This window comes from Portunus trituberculatus, chromosome 39, assembly GCF_017591435.1.
Source record: "Portunus trituberculatus isolate SZX2019 chromosome 39, ASM1759143v1, whole genome shotgun sequence".
NCBI classification, from domain to species: domain Eukaryota; kingdom Metazoa; phylum Arthropoda; class Malacostraca; order Decapoda; family Portunidae; genus Portunus; species Portunus trituberculatus.
In genome coordinates, this window is record NC_059293.1 from 5128449 (window position 1) to 5146332 (window position 17884).

The window sequence follows — 17884 nt, forward strand, 5'->3', positions numbered from 1 at the left end:
AGTGGTATGGGGGAAGAAGCCTTGGGAGAAAGATTCCTGAATCTAATGATAGATAATATGATGGACCGAAGAGTAAAGGAAAACACAAGATTCAGAGGAAATGATGAGCCAGCGAGATTGGACCTAGTTTTTACGAGGGGTGTACAAATGAACGATGATATAAGATATAAGTGCCCATTGGGAAAGAGTGACCATGTAATATTAGAAATGGGTATAGAAGAGAGAAAGGAAGATAGAGACAAATCATACAAAGGTGACCGATTAAATTACAGAAAGGCTGATATTGAGAACCTCAAGAACTATTTTAAAAACGTTAACTGGGAGGAGGTGGAAAACTCAGAGACAGTGCAAGAGAAATATAACATTTTTGGAATTATACAAAACAGGAGTCAGGGAATACGTCCCGAAATATAGACATAAAGAAGAAGAAAAGAAAGATTGGTTTAACGCAAGGTGTGCTAGGGCAAAGGAGAAAAGAGATGGAGCATGGAAAAGGTGGAAGAGAAATAGAAATCCAGAAAATAAGGAAAACTTCAAAGCATCGAGAAATGAATATGTTAAGGTGCGGAAGGAAGAAGAAAGGAACTATGAAAAGGACATTGTCGAAAAATGTAAGGAGCAACCAAAATTGTTCTACAGATTCATAAAGGGAAAAATAAGGTAAAAAGAAACAATAGAAAGGTTAAAACATGAGAAATATTTAGTGGAATGGACTGGTTTGTGGTGTATCAGGAGGCAGATATCCAATCAAAATATGATAGATTTATGAATGCATATAATGCTGCTTTAGAGGTTTGTACCATATTATCAAATGAAGACTTTAAGAAGAAAAAAACGTGGTTTGATAGAAATTGTGAGGAGGAAAAGAACAAAGAAAAGGTATGGAAAAAATTCAAGAAGAATAAAGAAGTATTGTCAAGGGAAACATATATAACTGCAAGAAATAGATATGTTGAAGTAAGGAGAACAGCACAGAGAATACGAACAGAAGGTGGTGGAGAGATGTGAATGATCCCAAAATGTTCTGCAAGTTTATAAATCGAAAATTAAATAGAAAGGTAAAAGTTGGGGAGGAAATATATGAGAATGTTAATGATATAGTTGAAATATTGAACAACAACTTTTGTAATTTGTTTACGAACGAGGAACCTTTCATTGGAGAAATGTTGAACCAAGTAAAAATGCACAACATTGTCAGTAAAGGCGATATAGAGAAAATTATAAATAACATAGATATTAATAAATCAATGGGGCCTGATGGTATACCTGGGAGAATGCTGAAAGAGTGTAAAGATCAATTGTTGGACCCCATTTTTGACATTGTGGGAACCTTCATAAGAACAGGAAGGGTGCCTATGGAGTGGAAAAGAGCAGACATTGTGCCCATATATAAAAATGGATGTAGAACAGAACTGTTAAACTACAGACCAGTGTCTTTGACTAGTATTTTGTGCAAGGTGTGTGAGGAAGTGATTAAGGATAAATGGAGTATCTGGAAAGTGAAAACATCCTGAGCTTGAAAATTTTTGTTTTAAGAAGTAATGAGAGTACGCATGATGTCATCAAGTCAAGTTAACCCATGTTAAATCGAATAAATTGTGTTATTTAATCATATCTCCTTAAAAACAAGTCATGTCAAATCAAAATCGCATTATTCAAACTTCCCGTTAACCAAGAGTTGACTGTATGTATGATTCTAATTAATAGTCTTCATTAAGCCTAATCGAAAAGCTATTAGTCACATTTTGATAAAGTTTTACTGAGCTTAAATCTTAGAGTATGTAGCACAGAATTAAGCCACTCACCCTAAAGAGTTGCCAGGTTGCCACCAAACATCACCTGAGATATTTTCTGTATCATGGATGAACTGTAGTGTTTGCTGAATTTGTTATTAAAAATTTCTTGAATATGATTATCAGATATTTGCATTAATTGTGGAGTTCATATTTCTAATAGTATTTTTGTTATTTTGAAGATTCCAGATTATGTTCTGCAGGATCCAAACATGATGCAGTTCTTTGTTCCTAATGTGGGATTCATCTTTCCGGAATTTGTTCCTCAAGATGAACTTGCAATCAAAGATAAGATCAAGAAGCAAATGTAAGTGACATATCTTGCCTTCTTACCATTAGTGATTGCCATTATCTCTGTGATGAAAGACTAGCCATATGTTCCTTGTTTGTGTAACACTGATACACTGACGCAGCTTATTCACTTCATGGTAAAGAGAAAGTTATAGTTTATCTGTTTATTGATTTGGATCTCCCTCATCCCTTAACTATTTTCATGGTGCACAGTAAATCCCCCTTTTAAGTCAGGCCTGAATTGGACAAGTCAGACACTCAGTTTTTGTTTTGTTTTCTTTCCTTTCTTCTTTTTTCTACTTAAACAATTTTTTTTTATTTTCTATCCTGATAGCACCAATTTTTTATTTATTTATTTTTTTTTTTTTTTTTTTATTAAGTCATTTTAAGCCTCTAAGGTTAAATACTGGCTAAAGTACCCCTGAAAGCTCTAACATTGTTCATTTCATTTGAGTTGTGTAAGCCATTAGAAACGTGTTTACATAGATGACTTATGTAATAGGTATGTTTTTAATATACGCACATGCATGTGTATTTACCTAGTTGTATGATACAGGGTTCAAGTGGGGTTCATAGTGACCTGTCTCCATGTCTACTTTTATCCAACTTTTATCCAACTTTTCCTTAAATTTGTGTACATTTTCTGCTCTTACAATCTCTCCACTCAATCTATTGCAGATATCCACCATCTTATGTGGACAACTAAACTTTTTAATGTCCCTGAAACACTGACTTTTCACGATCTTCTTGGAGTGCTCTCTTGTTCGTTTATCTCCATCCTCCATCAGTGATACCATGTCTTGTCTGTCTATTTTTTCCTTATGGTTTATTAACTTATACATCATTAATAGATCTCCTCTTTCCCATCTATCCTTCAAAGTTGGTAGTTCTAGTGGTTATGATCTTTTCATCATACTCTTATCCATGTAATTGAACACCACCCTGATATTTGCTAGTGTCTTGTATGTTGAGGCAAATAACCCATTTATGTGTATTTCTGGAGTCAGGCTGTCTTGTATAATCATTCCCAGGTTTTTTTATTCATTCCTTTTCATGATAATCTCTTTCTCCCATTTTGTATTCCCACGTAGGTCCTTTATTACTTTTACCCATTTCCATTTCATGGCAGTTCCTGATATTGAATTCTAATTTCCACTTTAGGCTTCATTCCCAGATCTTGTCAGTATCTTTCTGTAATTCCATACAGTCCTTGTTTACTCTCAAGAGTTTTGCATCGTCTGCAAACAAATTTATGTAGCTACTCAAACCCTCTTGTATATCATTAATATATACTTTGAAACATAATTGGTGCCAGTACTGAATCTTGTGGTATGCCACTAGTAACTGTGCTCTAACTTAGAATGTCTCTTATTATTGTCCTCATTTCCCTTTCTGTTAAATAGTCCGTCATCCAGTTTGAGATATTTTTGTGTATTCCTCCAATATGTTCTATTTTCCATAGGAGTCTTCTATGTAGTACTCTATGAAAAGCCTTTCTAATGTACTGTGTCAATCCATCCATCTCCCTCTTGTACTTCATCTATTACTCTTTTATAAAAGCTTAGTAAATTTGTTATGCATGATTTTCCTTTTCTAAAACCAAATTGGGAGTTATTTTTTTTTTCTTTAATTGCAATTTCACAGATCTTTCCCACAACACTAATCAGTGACACTGGTCTATAAGTTAGGGACTCAGTCTTTTTTCCTTCTTTGTATATTGGGACTATATTTGCTCTTTTTCATTTCCTTGGTGCTTTCCCTTCCATTAGAGAGCTGTTGATCATATCCCAAATTGGTTCCACCAGTTATTCTCTACATCCTCTCAGTGTTCATCTTGACACTCCATCTGGTTCTATTGCCTTCCTTAATCCCACCTTTTGTAATAATTTGCTAATTTTCTGCTTATGCACCACAACATTTTTAATCCTTCCTGTGTTGCTTGGTTGTTTGGTTCTATGAAATCACTCTTACTAAAGACTGATTTAAAGCTCTCATTCTTAAGTTCAGTCATTACTTCCTGTTGTTTCATATATCCTATTTTTCTTAATTAACTTAGTGATGATCTCTCTGTTTGCCATTTTTCCATTTATATACTTATAAAAAAAGCTTGGGTTCCTCTTTACATCTCTTCACTATATCCTTTTCAAAATTTCTCTCCTCCTTCCTTCTTATTCTCATATATTCGTTATGCCTCTTTATACTGATTCGTATTTACTTCATTTCATTGCTTTCTTAATTTTTTTCCAAGCTGGATCCTTAAACTTTTTAGCCTCTGCACATATAGCATTATACCACGTGTGTTTGCTCTCTTTTACTCTGTATTCAGGGACATATCTCTTTACCTCCTCATTTTACTTGTCTAGGAATATTTCATACTTCTCTTGGACTGTCTTGCCTTGCACGGTTTCCTTCTAGTCAGTACTACCGAAGTGATTTCTTAACACTTCTAAATTTGTCTTTTTTTTTTCCTTTGTGTTCCTATTTTCATTTCAAAACTTCCTGATCTTCTAATTCAATTTCTAGAACCACATGATTACTTTGGCTCTGATATTTGATGTTCTCTCTCTCTCTCTCTCTCTCTCTCTCTCTCTCTCTCTCTCTCTCTCTCTCTCTCTCTCTCTCTCTCTCTCTCTCTCTCTCTCTCTCTCTCTCTCTCTCTCTCTCTCTCTGTGTGTGTGTGTGTGTGTATTTACCTAGTTGTAGTTTTACAGGGCCTGGGCTTTATGCTCGTGTGGTCCCGTCTCCATATCTACACTTATCCAATTTTTCTTTAAAACTATGTACACTCTTTGCTGATCTACACTTATCCAATTTTTCTTTAAAACTATGTACACTCTTTGCTGATACCACTTCCTCACTCAAACTGTTCCAAGTCTCAACACATCTTTGTGGGAAACTAAATTTTTTAACATCTCTCAGACATCGTCCCTTCCTTAGTTTCTTACTATGCGATCTTGTGCTTCTAAAGTCATATTCTTCTCTCAGGATCAGTTTCTCATTATCCACTTCATCCATTCCGTTAATCAATTTATAAACTTGTATCAGATCCCCTCTCTCTCTTCTCTGCTCCAAGGTTGGTAGATCCATTGCCTTTAGTCTCTCCTCATATGCCATCCCTTTAAATTCTGGAACCATTCTTGTAGCCATTTTTTGTAGTCTCTCTAATTTTCTTATGTGTTTCTTTTTATGGGGAGTCCACACAACTCCTGCATATTCCAATCTAGGTCTTATTTTAGTACTTATCAATTTCTTCATCATTTCCTTGTCCATATAGTGAAATGCTACTCCAATATTCCTTAGCAAATTATCGTCTCTCTGAAAATTCTATCAATATGGCTAACCGGTTGATTATTTTCTTCCATTGTCACTCCCAAGTCCTTTTCCTTTTTTACTTTTTCTAGTTCTACTCCATCTCCCATCTTATAGATTCCCACTGGTCGTCTTTCACTTTTCCCATTTCCATGACATGGCTTTTGTCCACATTGAATTCCATCTCCCATTTTTTGCTCCATTTCCAGATCTTGTTTAAGTCTTCCTGTAGTATTTCACAATCCTCTTTTTGTTTAATGACTCTGCACAGTTTCGCATCGTCCATAAACAGATTTATGTAGCTGTTCACTCCCTCTGGCATGTCATTTATATATACGAGAAAAAGTATTGGTGCCAATACTGACCCCTGTGGCACTCCGCTGTCTACTGTTCTCCACTTGGACTTCATATCTTTAACTATCGTCCTTATTTCTCTCCCCCTTAAGTAATTCTTCATCCATCTCAATGTGCTTCCTTTTAAGCCACCCTTCTCCTCTAACTTCCATAGTAATCTTTCATGTGGCACTTTATCAAAAGCCTTTTTTAGATCTAAATAAATACAGTCAATCCATCCCTCTCTCTCTTGTACTTTATCAACTATTCTAGAGTAGAAACTCAATAAATTTGTCACACATGACCGACCTTTTCTAAAACCAAATTGGCTATTTGATAATATTTTGTTGTCTTCAAGAAACTCGATCCATTGCTTCTTTATTACTTTTTCACACATCTTGCATATTACACTAGTTAGTTAGTTAGTGTGTGTGTGTGTGTATTTACCTAATTTACCTAATTGTAACATACGGGAAAAGAGCTATGCTCGTGTTGTCCCGTCTCCATATCTATTAATGTCCAGCTTTTTCTTAAAATCATGAATATTCCTTGCGTTGACCACTTCCACGTCTAAACTATTCCATGCTTCCACCCTTCTATGAGGGAAGCTATATTTTTTCACATCTCTCCTATAAGTGGCCATTTTAGTTTTTCCCATGCCCTCTCGACATTCTTTCATTCCACATACACAGATCTTCCCTATCCATTTTTCCATGCCAATCATCACTCTGTATATTGCTATCAGGTCTCCCCTTTCTCTTCTGTTTTCCAGGGTCGGAAGTTGCATTCTTTTCAGTCTGTCTTCATAAGTCAAATCTCTTAAGTCAGGCACCATTTTTGTTGCAGCCCTCTGTACTTTCTCTAGTTTCCTTATGTGTTTCTTTAAGTTCGAGCCCACTGTATTGTTGCATATTCAAGCCTCGGTCTTATCATTGCAGTAATTATTTTCTTCATCATTTCTTCATCTAAATATCTGACGCCACTCTTATGTTCCTCAATAAGTTCAATACTTCTCCAATTATTTTGTTTATATGTCTCTCTGGCGATAGGTCATTGGTAATTGTCACCCCAAGGTCTTTTTCTTCATGACTGGTTTTTATGTCTTCATTTCCTATCTTGTACATACTCCTGATTCTTCTTTCACTCTTGCCAAACTCTATTTTCTTGCATTTTGTCGTGTTGAACTCCATTTGCCATGTACAGCTCCATTTCCATATTCTGTCCAAGTCTTCCTGGAGTAGTTCGCAATCTTTGTCACATCTCACTTTTCTTAACAATTTTGCATTGTCTGCAAATAGGCTCACATAACTGGACACCCACCATGTCATTTATGTGTGTGTGTGTGTGTGTGTGTGTGTGTGTGTGTGTGTGTGTGTGTGTGTGTGTGTGTGTGTTTTATTTTATTTACCTAGTTGTACTTACCTAGTGTTGAGATACAGGAAAAGAGCCACACTAGGTTTGTGCTGTCCTGCCTCCTGATCTGTTTTATATCAAAATTTTGCTTAAATTTATGTATGGTCTTTGCACACACCATTTCATCATCAAGTTTGTTTCATGTTGCTATATATCTGTGAGGAAAGCTGTATTTCTTTGTCTTCTTCAATCACTCCCTTTCAGTTTTCTTCCATGTCCTCCAGTGCTCCTCATATCAAGTTTCACTAGATCATTTCTGTCCAGCTTCTCTATCTATCCCTTCCATTATCCTATATAGTGCTATCAAATTGCCTCTCTGCCTCCTTTCCTCCAGTGTAGTTAGTCCCAGTTTTTCCAACCTCTTTTCATAACTTAGATTTGTAGGGATCTTTGTTCAAGCTTTTTGGATTCTTTCCTGCTTCCTGATGTCTCTTCTTTTAGATTAGGTGACCACAAATGTTGCATACTCAACATGGACCTATCATTGTTATCAACTTTTTTATTAATGTATATAAATGCTGCTCTGATATTTCTAAGTAGACTATAAGTTTCTCCTGTGATCTTAATACATTTTTCAAATAACATACTGTTAGAAATGGTTACTCCCAGGTCCCTTTCTTCTCTCCTATTATTATTTTTTCCTTTCCCAGGTAATAAGTGCCTTTTATTCTCTTAGCACTCCTTCCAAACTCCATCAGCCTACATTTCTTAGCATTAAACTCCATGTTCCATTTCATTGACCATTCATGTATTTTTAGTAAGTCTTGATTTATTGCTTCACAGTCCTCCTGATTTGAGACTCTCCATGTGATCTTTGCATCATCAGCATAGAGACTTATGCAGCCAGTTACTCCATATGGCATGTCATTAACATAAGCAGCAAACATGACTGGTGTTAATATTGAACCTTGCTGGACTCCATTTATTACTCTCCAATTTGACTTTATACCTCTGTCAACTCTCCTCATTTCTCTGCCCACAAAAATGTTCAGCTTAATAATGATCCTTCCAGTCCTCCTATGATTTTCAGTTTCCATATTAGCCTTTTGTATGGTACTTTATCATAGCTTTTTTAAGATCCAAGTATATGCAATCAGCCCATCTTTCTGTCATTCACTTTATCTGCTACTCTTAAGTAAAAACTTAAATTATTTGAACAGGATCTCCCTTCCTGGAACCCAAATTGTTTCTCTGCTATTACTCTGTTCTCTTCCAAGAACTCCACCCACCTGTTCTTGGTTATTCTCTCGCAAATTTTCACTACCACATTCGTCAGTGATACTGGTTGATAATTTAAAGGGTCTTCCTTATTCCCAGCCTTGAAAATTGGGATAATATCTGCCTGTTTCCAGTACTTGGCTTAAGTTCCTTCCAACAAGGTGGTGCTGATGATACTGTGAATCATCTTAGCTTGCTGTGAGCTGCATTCTTTTAAAACTCAGTTTGATATCCCATCAGGTCCTATTGCTTTCCTTACTTCCAGTTTATCCAAACTATTCTGTATTTCCTCATATTCACCCCAAGAGTTGGTTTTTAGAGGAACATAGGTCACAGTGATACTGAGGCATCTTCCCAGGTTCCTTTTTAACTACACTTTGAGCACATCAGCATGGCCCTCCCCACATGTAGTTCATTCTACTGTTAGCTCTGTTCACTAGGAGCATCATACCTCCACCTTGCTTTCTCTCTCTCTCTCTCTCTCTCTCTCTCTCTCTCTCTCTCTCTCTCTCTCTCTCTCTCTCTCTCTCTCTCTCTCTCTCTCTCTCTCTCTCTCTCTCTCTCTCTCTCTCTCTCATTTTTTTTTCCATCACCATTCTTTAGGACCTTCTCATCACTCCAGTTTCAACAATTCCCATAATATCTGGTTTTTCTTGTAAATAATAATTTAATTCAAACCTAGCTAACATTAAACCACTTACATTTGTGAAAGCAACTTTTAATTTTTCCCCACAGCAGCCTCCTGTCTCATGTACCACTTCCTCAATCTCATGTCCATGACCCTCCAAAAGAATTTCTTTTTTCTCCACCTCTGATCTCTCCTCAGTTTTTTTTTACTTGCTTCTCTTCTTAACTCATTTGTTTTATCTCTTCTCCTCCCTGGTCCTATCTTTCTTAATCCACAGCTGGTTGTACTCCTTCACTATTCCCAGTTTCCAGGATTTATCTATTGTTGCCTCAGCTGCTGATTGAGACTTAAACCTTATTTTTAAGGGACGTTGTCTACCCTCAACATACCTGCCCAATCTATGTATTTCTTCAACCTCTTCTGTCAACTCTGTTCTCTTGTATTGTCTTCACCAGTTTTTCAACCTGCTTCCTTTCCTTCTTTTCTCCTTCAGTTCTTTGCACTACACGCTCCTCCTTCAGACCAAATACTATACAGGCAACCCCCGCTTAAGGAAGGTTCACACAACGAAATTTCGCCACAATGGTTTCATTTTACTACGATCTGCTCGTTTAACAAACATTAACCCCTTCATTACCGATGAGGTACCATAGTACTTCATGTCAACTTTCGGCTGCCGAACCGATGAAGTATGTGCGTACTTCATTGCTTAGTAATGATACCCAGGGCTCCATATTTCTCGGTTTGTATGGTTGTAATTTACGACAGTGACAAATTGACTAATTGGCACCTTGTGTTTCAAGGACGTTGGCCCGTGGTGGCGGGGGGTGGTGATGTGAACCGCCCCACCCATCAGTGTGTGTGTTTGACTTTGAAACATCCCATGAGCCAAATCTATCAAAAGACATGAAAAATAATACTTAGATGACTAAATATGGGCATAGAAATGAACATTAGACTACCTACGCGAAATTATGAGAAGCGCTCGAAAAACTCGGTGCAGGGGGGAGGGGGTTGGTACGCGCGCGTGTGTTTGACTTTGACACGCGTCGCATTATGGCATCTTTGTGCTCCTCCAGCAGTGATTCTGAGAGTTATACCCTCTTGACGATGACTTGCAAGGATCAGATGATAATCTGACACAATCAGAAGGCCTCACAAGTGATTCAGATGATGAATATTTGCCAAAAAATGACAGTGAGGCGAGTAGTGATGACCTATATGAGAGTGATGGTGACGATGAGGAGACACCACCCAGCCCCTCACCTCACACCTTCACACTCATGGCTGATCCCTTTTCTGATCATCGTCCTGGCACTGTTCCTGCCCTAGTAGAAGATTTTTCAGGTGTTCATCCTGATATCTCACGGGATAACATTAGTGCTTTGGACTGCTTCCAGCTATTCATGTCAGACGAGGTCATAGGAAATCATGTATAACAACTTCCGATTTGAAAAAGTATACATCCCATGACCAAATCTATCAAAAGACATGAAAAATAATACTTAGATGACTAAATATGGGCATAGAAATGAACATTAGACTACCTATGCGAAATTATGAGCACTCGAAAAACTCGGTGCTGGGGGGAGGTGGTTGGTACGCGCAGGATCACGGAGTCGGTAATAAAGGGGTTAAACTCGCTTTAACCCCTTCGCGCCGGATGTTAAAAAGGCTCGCCTGTATGATATACGGGTGGTAGTGCCCGCAGGGAAACTCATGCAAGCTTGTCATACTTGTCGTCTTTGTGTATTATGCTGCTATTTTTAGTCACTATATCGCCTTGAAGAGGAAAGTGGACGCTTCTCTCTTAGAAAGAGAGAGAGAGAGAGAGAGTGACATTTGCTAATATTTTAGACACAAGAGGGACGCATGTAGCTTATCTTTCGAGAGGAAGAGGGTTAGAGAGAGAGATTAAAAAATTTGTTGTTTTTGTATGTGTGTGTGTGTGTTTGTGTTTGTGTTTGTGTTTGTGTTTTCACGAATGTTACAAGGCGGGACGCATGTAACTTATCTTTCGAGAGGAGATGGGGGAGGAGGAAAGGAGATGGGAGGTGGGAATGGAGAGAGAGAGAGAGAGAGAGAGAATGGAACAGTCTATGCGATTGGGTAATTTTAGACACAAGGCGGGACGCATGTAGCTTATCTTTAGTGATTGGTGGAGACAATGATGGTGGGAGGAGCACTAGGATTTCAAGGACAGCATACGGCGTGTGTAGTTGGTATCCAACACACTATACGGGACAACTGAACTGAAGAAAACTCAGAAAAGAAATATGACGTCTATGTAGGCGTCACCATATATGCTACTGGGGCTTCATGACGCCGACATAGGCGTCACCGTATTGAAGGGGTTAACAAAGTTTTATCCAGGTAATTTTTTCCAAGTTTGAAAGCCCTGCCGTATCACGCAAGCCGACAGGCTTTTGAATACACCAGCGCCTCGTGGACAACACGCGTAGCACTCTCTCCTCCTGTTCAAAACAATAACAGCATCAGCAGCAGCTCGTCTTCTCTCGTTCAACTTAGCACCAAAACACCCTGCAATATCGCCTAGTGTTGCTAAGAAGACCAGGAAGTCTCTTATTCTCGAAGTGAAGCTGGTTCACAGACACGAGAGAGGCGAGAAAACTAATAGCATTGCTCGCCACCATCTTGACTCCATCTACTGTCTTCACTATTTTCAAGTAAGCAGACTCTATTAAGAAGGCTGGTGAGACCGTATCTTCCTTGCAAGCTAAAAGAACCACCTGAACTCGTGACTCTACAATGGATAAAATGGAAAGTCTTGTGGAAATGTGGTACATAAGTTTTGTATGTGATACAATGATGCGCCCTTTGTTTACATTCCACAGGTTGCCGGTTAGTGTCTTTTCCCGCTCCACTCTCCCTCCTTCATAAATTTAAGATCATCAACATTATAAAGTTATGTACATACATACATTAGTGTACATTTAAAATTTTTACTTTCATTAAACCTTTCACTGTACTATGATGCACTCTCGCTTTGTTTACTCTCAATGGAAGTTCAAGTCAGAGGTTAAACTTGTTATAATCGATTCGCTTAACAAAATTTTGCTTAATGAAGAGTTTTTTAGGAACGTAACCCCTTCGTTAAGTGGGGGTTGCCTGTAATTGTTTTTTTCTTTTATCATTCACTGTGTCTCACTAAATTTTCCTCCTGCTTAATCATTTTGACAATCTTTTCGGCTAAAATGTTATCATTCACTTTCGTGTGCTCTTCCACTATCTTTCTGAAATCCAATTTTTCATCCACATGTTCTTTTTTTTTCAAAATTTCTTGCTTTACATTTGATTTTCCACTTTTCCCTCACTCTCTTCAGCTTTCAGTTGGTATAATGTCAGTTTCATATGAAGATACACATTCTTCCACACTGTTTTCTCCATTGTTAGGGCATCAACTATTTTCTCCAACGGCAGTAGTCACCTGCCGCCCGGTGGAATACTCCAGGAGAGGTACTTACGGGGATGTAGGCAGTGCTGCAGACTGAGTGATTCCCCGTGTCCTCTCTTCCCGGTTCCCTTTGTGGTCTCATTTATACAATTGAGCAGCTGCAGCCTGCCCTCTAAAGACAACTTCTACTACTTCCTACACTACACTACAACACCTTACACTTTTACACTCTCTTCAAATCAAAATTTAATAATGGCTTCACCACGCCCTGCCTCGGAGTCCCCTCTGGGAGGGACCATAAATGTCCCCAGGTCGGACTGCCCTCTGCTGTCGACCTTGGGTGTCTTGACACTTCATCTAATACTTTCACTATCAATTTCTGCAACATTCGTGGCCTTCGTTCTAATTTTCAATCTGTGGAACACCACCTCTCCTCTACTAAACCTCATCTTCTCTTCCTAACGAAACACAGTTGTCTGTGACTACTGACAGCAGCCCTTTTCTGTTCCCTCCTACTTGCTCTATCCTCATTTTCAATCCAAAGCTGGATGTTGCGCATACGTGCGTAACGACACCACTTGCTCTCGTGCCCACAATCTTGAATCTTCAGAATTTTCTACCATCTGGCTAAGACTTCAATGTCACTCTCTAACTAAATTCATCTGTGCTGTATACCTCTCACCTAATTCCTCTGACTATGTAAAATTCTTTGACTATTTGACTTCCAAGGTGGAGCACATCTTATCTCACTTTCCTTTTGCTGAGATCTCCATTTTAGGGATTTCAATGTTCACCACCAGCTTTGGCTTTCATCTTCTTTCACTGACCAACCTGGTGAACAAACCTTCAACTTTGCTATCCTTCATGACCTAGAGCAGCTAGTGAAGTTCCCTACCCGTATTCCTGACCGCCTTGGAGACACGCCCAACATTCTTGATCTTTTCCTAACCTCCAACCCTTCTGCTTACTCTGTTAAACTTTCCTCTCCGTTGGGCTCCTCCGACCACAATCTAATTTCCGTTACCAGTTCTATCACTCCAGTGCAGCCTCAGGACCCGCCTAAGCGGAGGTGCTTCTGGCATTTTAACTCTGCTAAGTGGGAGGAACTAAGGCAGTACTATTCTGATTTCCTTGGGATGATTATTGTTTTCATGTCAGAGATCCTTCTCTTTGTGCCGAGCGCATAACAGAGGTGATTATCTCTGGCATGGAGCTATACATTCCTCATACTTTCTCTAACCCTAAAGCTAAAAAGCCTTGGTTTAACTCTGCTTGTTCTCGTGCTGTCAATGATAGAGGCGGCTCACAAACGGTTCCGTAGCCATCCAACTGCTGAAACTCATGCCCTATATATTTCTGCCCGTAATCATGCCAAATCTATTCTCCAACTTACTAAAACTCTTTCATCAATAGAAAATGTCAAAGTCTTTCCAATTCTAACTCCTCTCGAGATTTCTGGCATCTAGCCAATAATATCTCTAACAACTTTACTTCTTCGTCTTTCCCTCCTTTACTTCATCCAGATGGCTCTACAGCTGTCTCTTCTTTTCTAAAGCTGAACTCTTCGCTCAAACCTTTGCTACCAACTCAACTTTGGATGATTCTGGGCATATTCCTCCTACTCCTCCACCCTCTGACTACTTCATCCCTAAAATTAAAATTCTTTATAAAGACGTTTTCCTGGCCCTCTCTGGCCTTGATTCTCGGAAGGCTTACGGTCCGGATGGAGTCCCTCCTGTTGTTCTCAAAAACTGTGCTTCCGAACTCGCTCACTGCCTGGTCAAACTCTTTCATCTGTGTCTCTCTACTTCTATTTATCCTTCTTGCTGGAAGTTTGCTCACATTCAACCTGTCCCTAAAAAGGTGACCACTCCAATCCTTCTAACTACCGCCCTATAGCTTTGATTTCCTGCCTTTCTAAAGCCTTTGAGTCTATCCTTAATAGGAAGATAATGAGGCATCTATCAGCTCACAACCTTCTCTCTGATTGCCAGTATGGTTTCCGTAAAGGCAGATCTACTGGTGATCTTCTTACTTTCCTAACTGAATCTTGGTCATCCTCTTTTAGGGACTTCGGTGAAACCTTTGCTGTCGGCCTTGACATATCGAAAGCCTTCGATAGAGTCTGGCACAAATCTTTAATTTCTAAACTACCCTCCTACGGATTCTATCCTTCTCTCTGTACCTTCATCTCCAGTTTCCTTTCCGATCGTTCTATTGCTGCTGTAGTAGACGGTCACTGTTCTTCCCTAAAACTATCAACAGTGGTGTTCCACAGGGTTCTGTCCTATCACCCACTCTCTTTCTATTATTCATCAATGATCTCCTAAATCTGACTCAATGCCCTATCCACTCCTATGCTGATGATACCACCCTGCATTATTCAACAGCGTTCAACAGACGCCCAACCCAACAACAATTAAATGACTCAAGGCGAGATGCTATAGGACGCCTAACTTCTGATCTTTCACTTGTTTCTGATTGGGGCAGAGAAAACCTGGTTTTGTTCAATGCCTCAAAAACTCAATTTCTACAACTATCTACTCGACATAACCTTCCAGACAACTATCCTCTCTTCTTCAATAACACTCAACTTCCCTCTCCTCTACATTAAACACACTCGGTCTATCCTTCACTAAAAATCTAAACTGGAAATTTCACATCTCTACTCTTGCTAAATCAGCTTCCAAGAAGTTAGGTGTCCTATGGCGTCTTCGTCCATTTTCTCTCCTCCCAGCTGCTTGCTCTGTACAAGGGCCTTATCCGCCCGTGTATGGAGTATGGCTCTCATGTCTGGGGGGGATCCACACACACAGCTTTACTAAACAAGGTGGAATCTAAAGCTTTTCGTCTTATCAACTCTTCTCCTCTAACTGACTGTCTTGATTCTTTAAGTCACCGCCGCAATGTTGCATCTTTATCTGTCTTCTACCGCTGTTTTCATGCTGTCTGCTCTTCTGAACTTGCTAACTGCATGCCTTCCCCTCCTGCGGCCTCGCTGCACAAGACTCTCTACTTCTTCTCATCCCTATTCTGTCCATCTTCCTAATGCAAGAGTTAACCAGTATCTTCACTCCTTCATTCCCTACACTGGTAAACTCTGGAACTCTCTACCTGTGTCTGTATTTCCACCTGCCTATGACTTAAACTCTTTTAAAAGAGGAGTGTCAAGACACCTCTTACGTTAACTGGACCCTCCTTTTAGATTTTTTTGTTTTTTCTCTACTTTCCTCTTAACAGGGCCTGGCAACCAGCGGGATTTTTTTTCCAACACTTTGTTTTCCCTTGGCCAGTGCCCTTGTAATGTAAAAAAAAAAAAAAAAAAAACTCTTGTCATATCTATCATTTCACTCTCCAAATCAGTTACCCTTTACCTCATTACATTATCCTCAACTTTTCTTTCCTCATCCCTGAATTCAGAGTAGAGATGTACCGGTACCAAAATTTTGGCCTATACCGATACCGATACCACCTAATTGGGCCGATACCGATACCAATACCACCGATACCGATACTATTACTTATAGTGATTATTGCACTGGACACCAGGATGAGTTGGTGGACAGCGAGCGTTATCAGATGGGAGGCTTTGTTTTGGGGGATGCTGTAAGTCCTTCTGAGAACGTTTGTGAAATGGGAGCAATTCTAAAAGCTTTTTGAAGCCATTTACAAAGGCAAATTACTCTGTAATTGGAATGAATATCTTCTCAGTCTTCTGATTCTTGTCAGTTATTTTAAATTCTTACTTCTTACTCCTTTAGCGACCATTTGGTCTTGTGCATTTTCATTATTAATTTTATTGACAATATTTTGCCGATCAAAAATATTTTTAAGATTATTAAAATTGTAAAACAGACAAAATATTAGCAAAAGAAACTCATTTTGTTGTGTATGTTTCTCTTTAATTAAATCTGCCATCCTTTGATATTAATTCATTACACATTAGTAGACCAATTCAGAAAAATGAGCTTTCACCTAATCTTTTCAATTAAATAGAAAAAAGTTTAGTTTATTCTAAATTTCCAGGTTGTGGCTTATTACCACAGAAAACAGTATTCAATGACATACAGTAATCACCATGGAAACTTAATACAGGCAACCCACGCTTAACGAAGGGGTTATGTTCCTAAAAAACACTTTGTTAAGCGAAACTTCGTTAAGCGAACCAATTATAACAAGTTTAACCCCTGATTTGAACTTCCATTGAGAGTAAGCAAAGCGAGAGTGCATCATAGTACAGTAAAAGGTTTAATGAAAGTAAAAATTATGAAGTTAAACATTTAGGTAGTTTAATTTAAGTCATTATAATGTACACTAATGTATGTATGTACGTAACTTTATAATGTTGATGATCTTAACTTTATGAAGGGAGGGAGAGTGAAACGGGAAATATACTAAGCGACAATCTGTGGAATGTAAACAAAGTGCGCATCATGGTACCGCATACAAAACTTATGTACCACATTTCCAAAAGGCTTTCCATTTTATCCATTGTTCTTTTAGCTTGCAAGGAAGATACGGTGTCACCAGCCTTCTTAATAGAGTCTGCTGACTTGAAAATGTAGACAGTAGATGGAGTCAAGATGGTGGCAAGCAATGTTATTAGTTTTCTGGCCTCTCTCTTGTCTGTGAATAATACCCAGCTTCACTTCGAGAGTAAGACACTTCCTGGTCTTCTTAGGAACGTTAGGCCACATTGCAGGGCGTTTTGGTGGTAAGTTGAACTAGGGAAGATGAGCTGCTGGTGACGCTGTTATGTTTTGACTGGGGAGTGAGTGGTGTGCGTGATCTTGATCTTGATCTTGATGCTACAGGTGATGCAGAATTTCTTCTGAGTCAGGCCTTTGTATCAGCAGCGCCTGTGTTGTCCACAAGAGGCTTGATCTTGATCTTTATTCTACAGGTGTCTCAGGATTTCTCCTGAGGCAGGCCTTAGTACCAGCAGCTCCTGGTGTATTCAAAAGCCTGTCAGCTTGCATGATACGGTGGGGCTTTCAAATTTGGAAAAAATTACCTGGATAAAACTTTGTTAAAGTGAGACCAGTCAGCCAAAGCTGTCTCCTCCAATTCACTCATATTGGCAGATATTAAGCTTAATTCACGGCTAATTTTATGACAGGACAACACTGAACCTAGTGTGACCCCACCCAGGTTCCCACAAACCAGGGTAAGCTCTCCGTGATGAAAACAGGAGTAGCGATCCTGACACATGCTGTCTACCGTGCTGTGTGTGTGTGTGTGTGTGTGTGTGTGTGTGTGTGTGTGTGTGTGTGTGTGTGTGTGTGTGTGTGCCAATGTATTTCAGAGCTCATTATTTCCGATGTAGTTTTCCTTACCTACTCAGTGCTATGAACAGGGCTACATTGAAAAGACACACCCAAATATCTCCAGGCTTATCTGGCTTATCCTGGAGCTACCCTGTGTGTGTGTGTGTGTGTGTGTGTGTGTGTCCATATCTACAGATCCAATTTTTCTTTAAAGCTA

General features: G+C 39.0%; 1 protein-coding gene across 4 annotated transcripts in view; it reads left to right on the top strand.

The window, feature by feature from the left end:
* LOC123515633 (la-related protein 1-like) overlaps positions 1-17884 on the top strand; it is a 149499-nt gene that overhangs the window by 69980 nt on the left and 61635 nt on the right. For all 4 annotated transcript variants that reach the window (XM_045274433.1, XM_045274435.1, XM_045274436.1 and 1 more), the window contains exon 5: positions 1976-2100. In XM_045274433.1, the coding sequence (XP_045130368.1) occupies positions 1976-2100 (125 nt within the window). The remainder of the gene's footprint in view (positions 1-1975; positions 2101-17884) is intronic.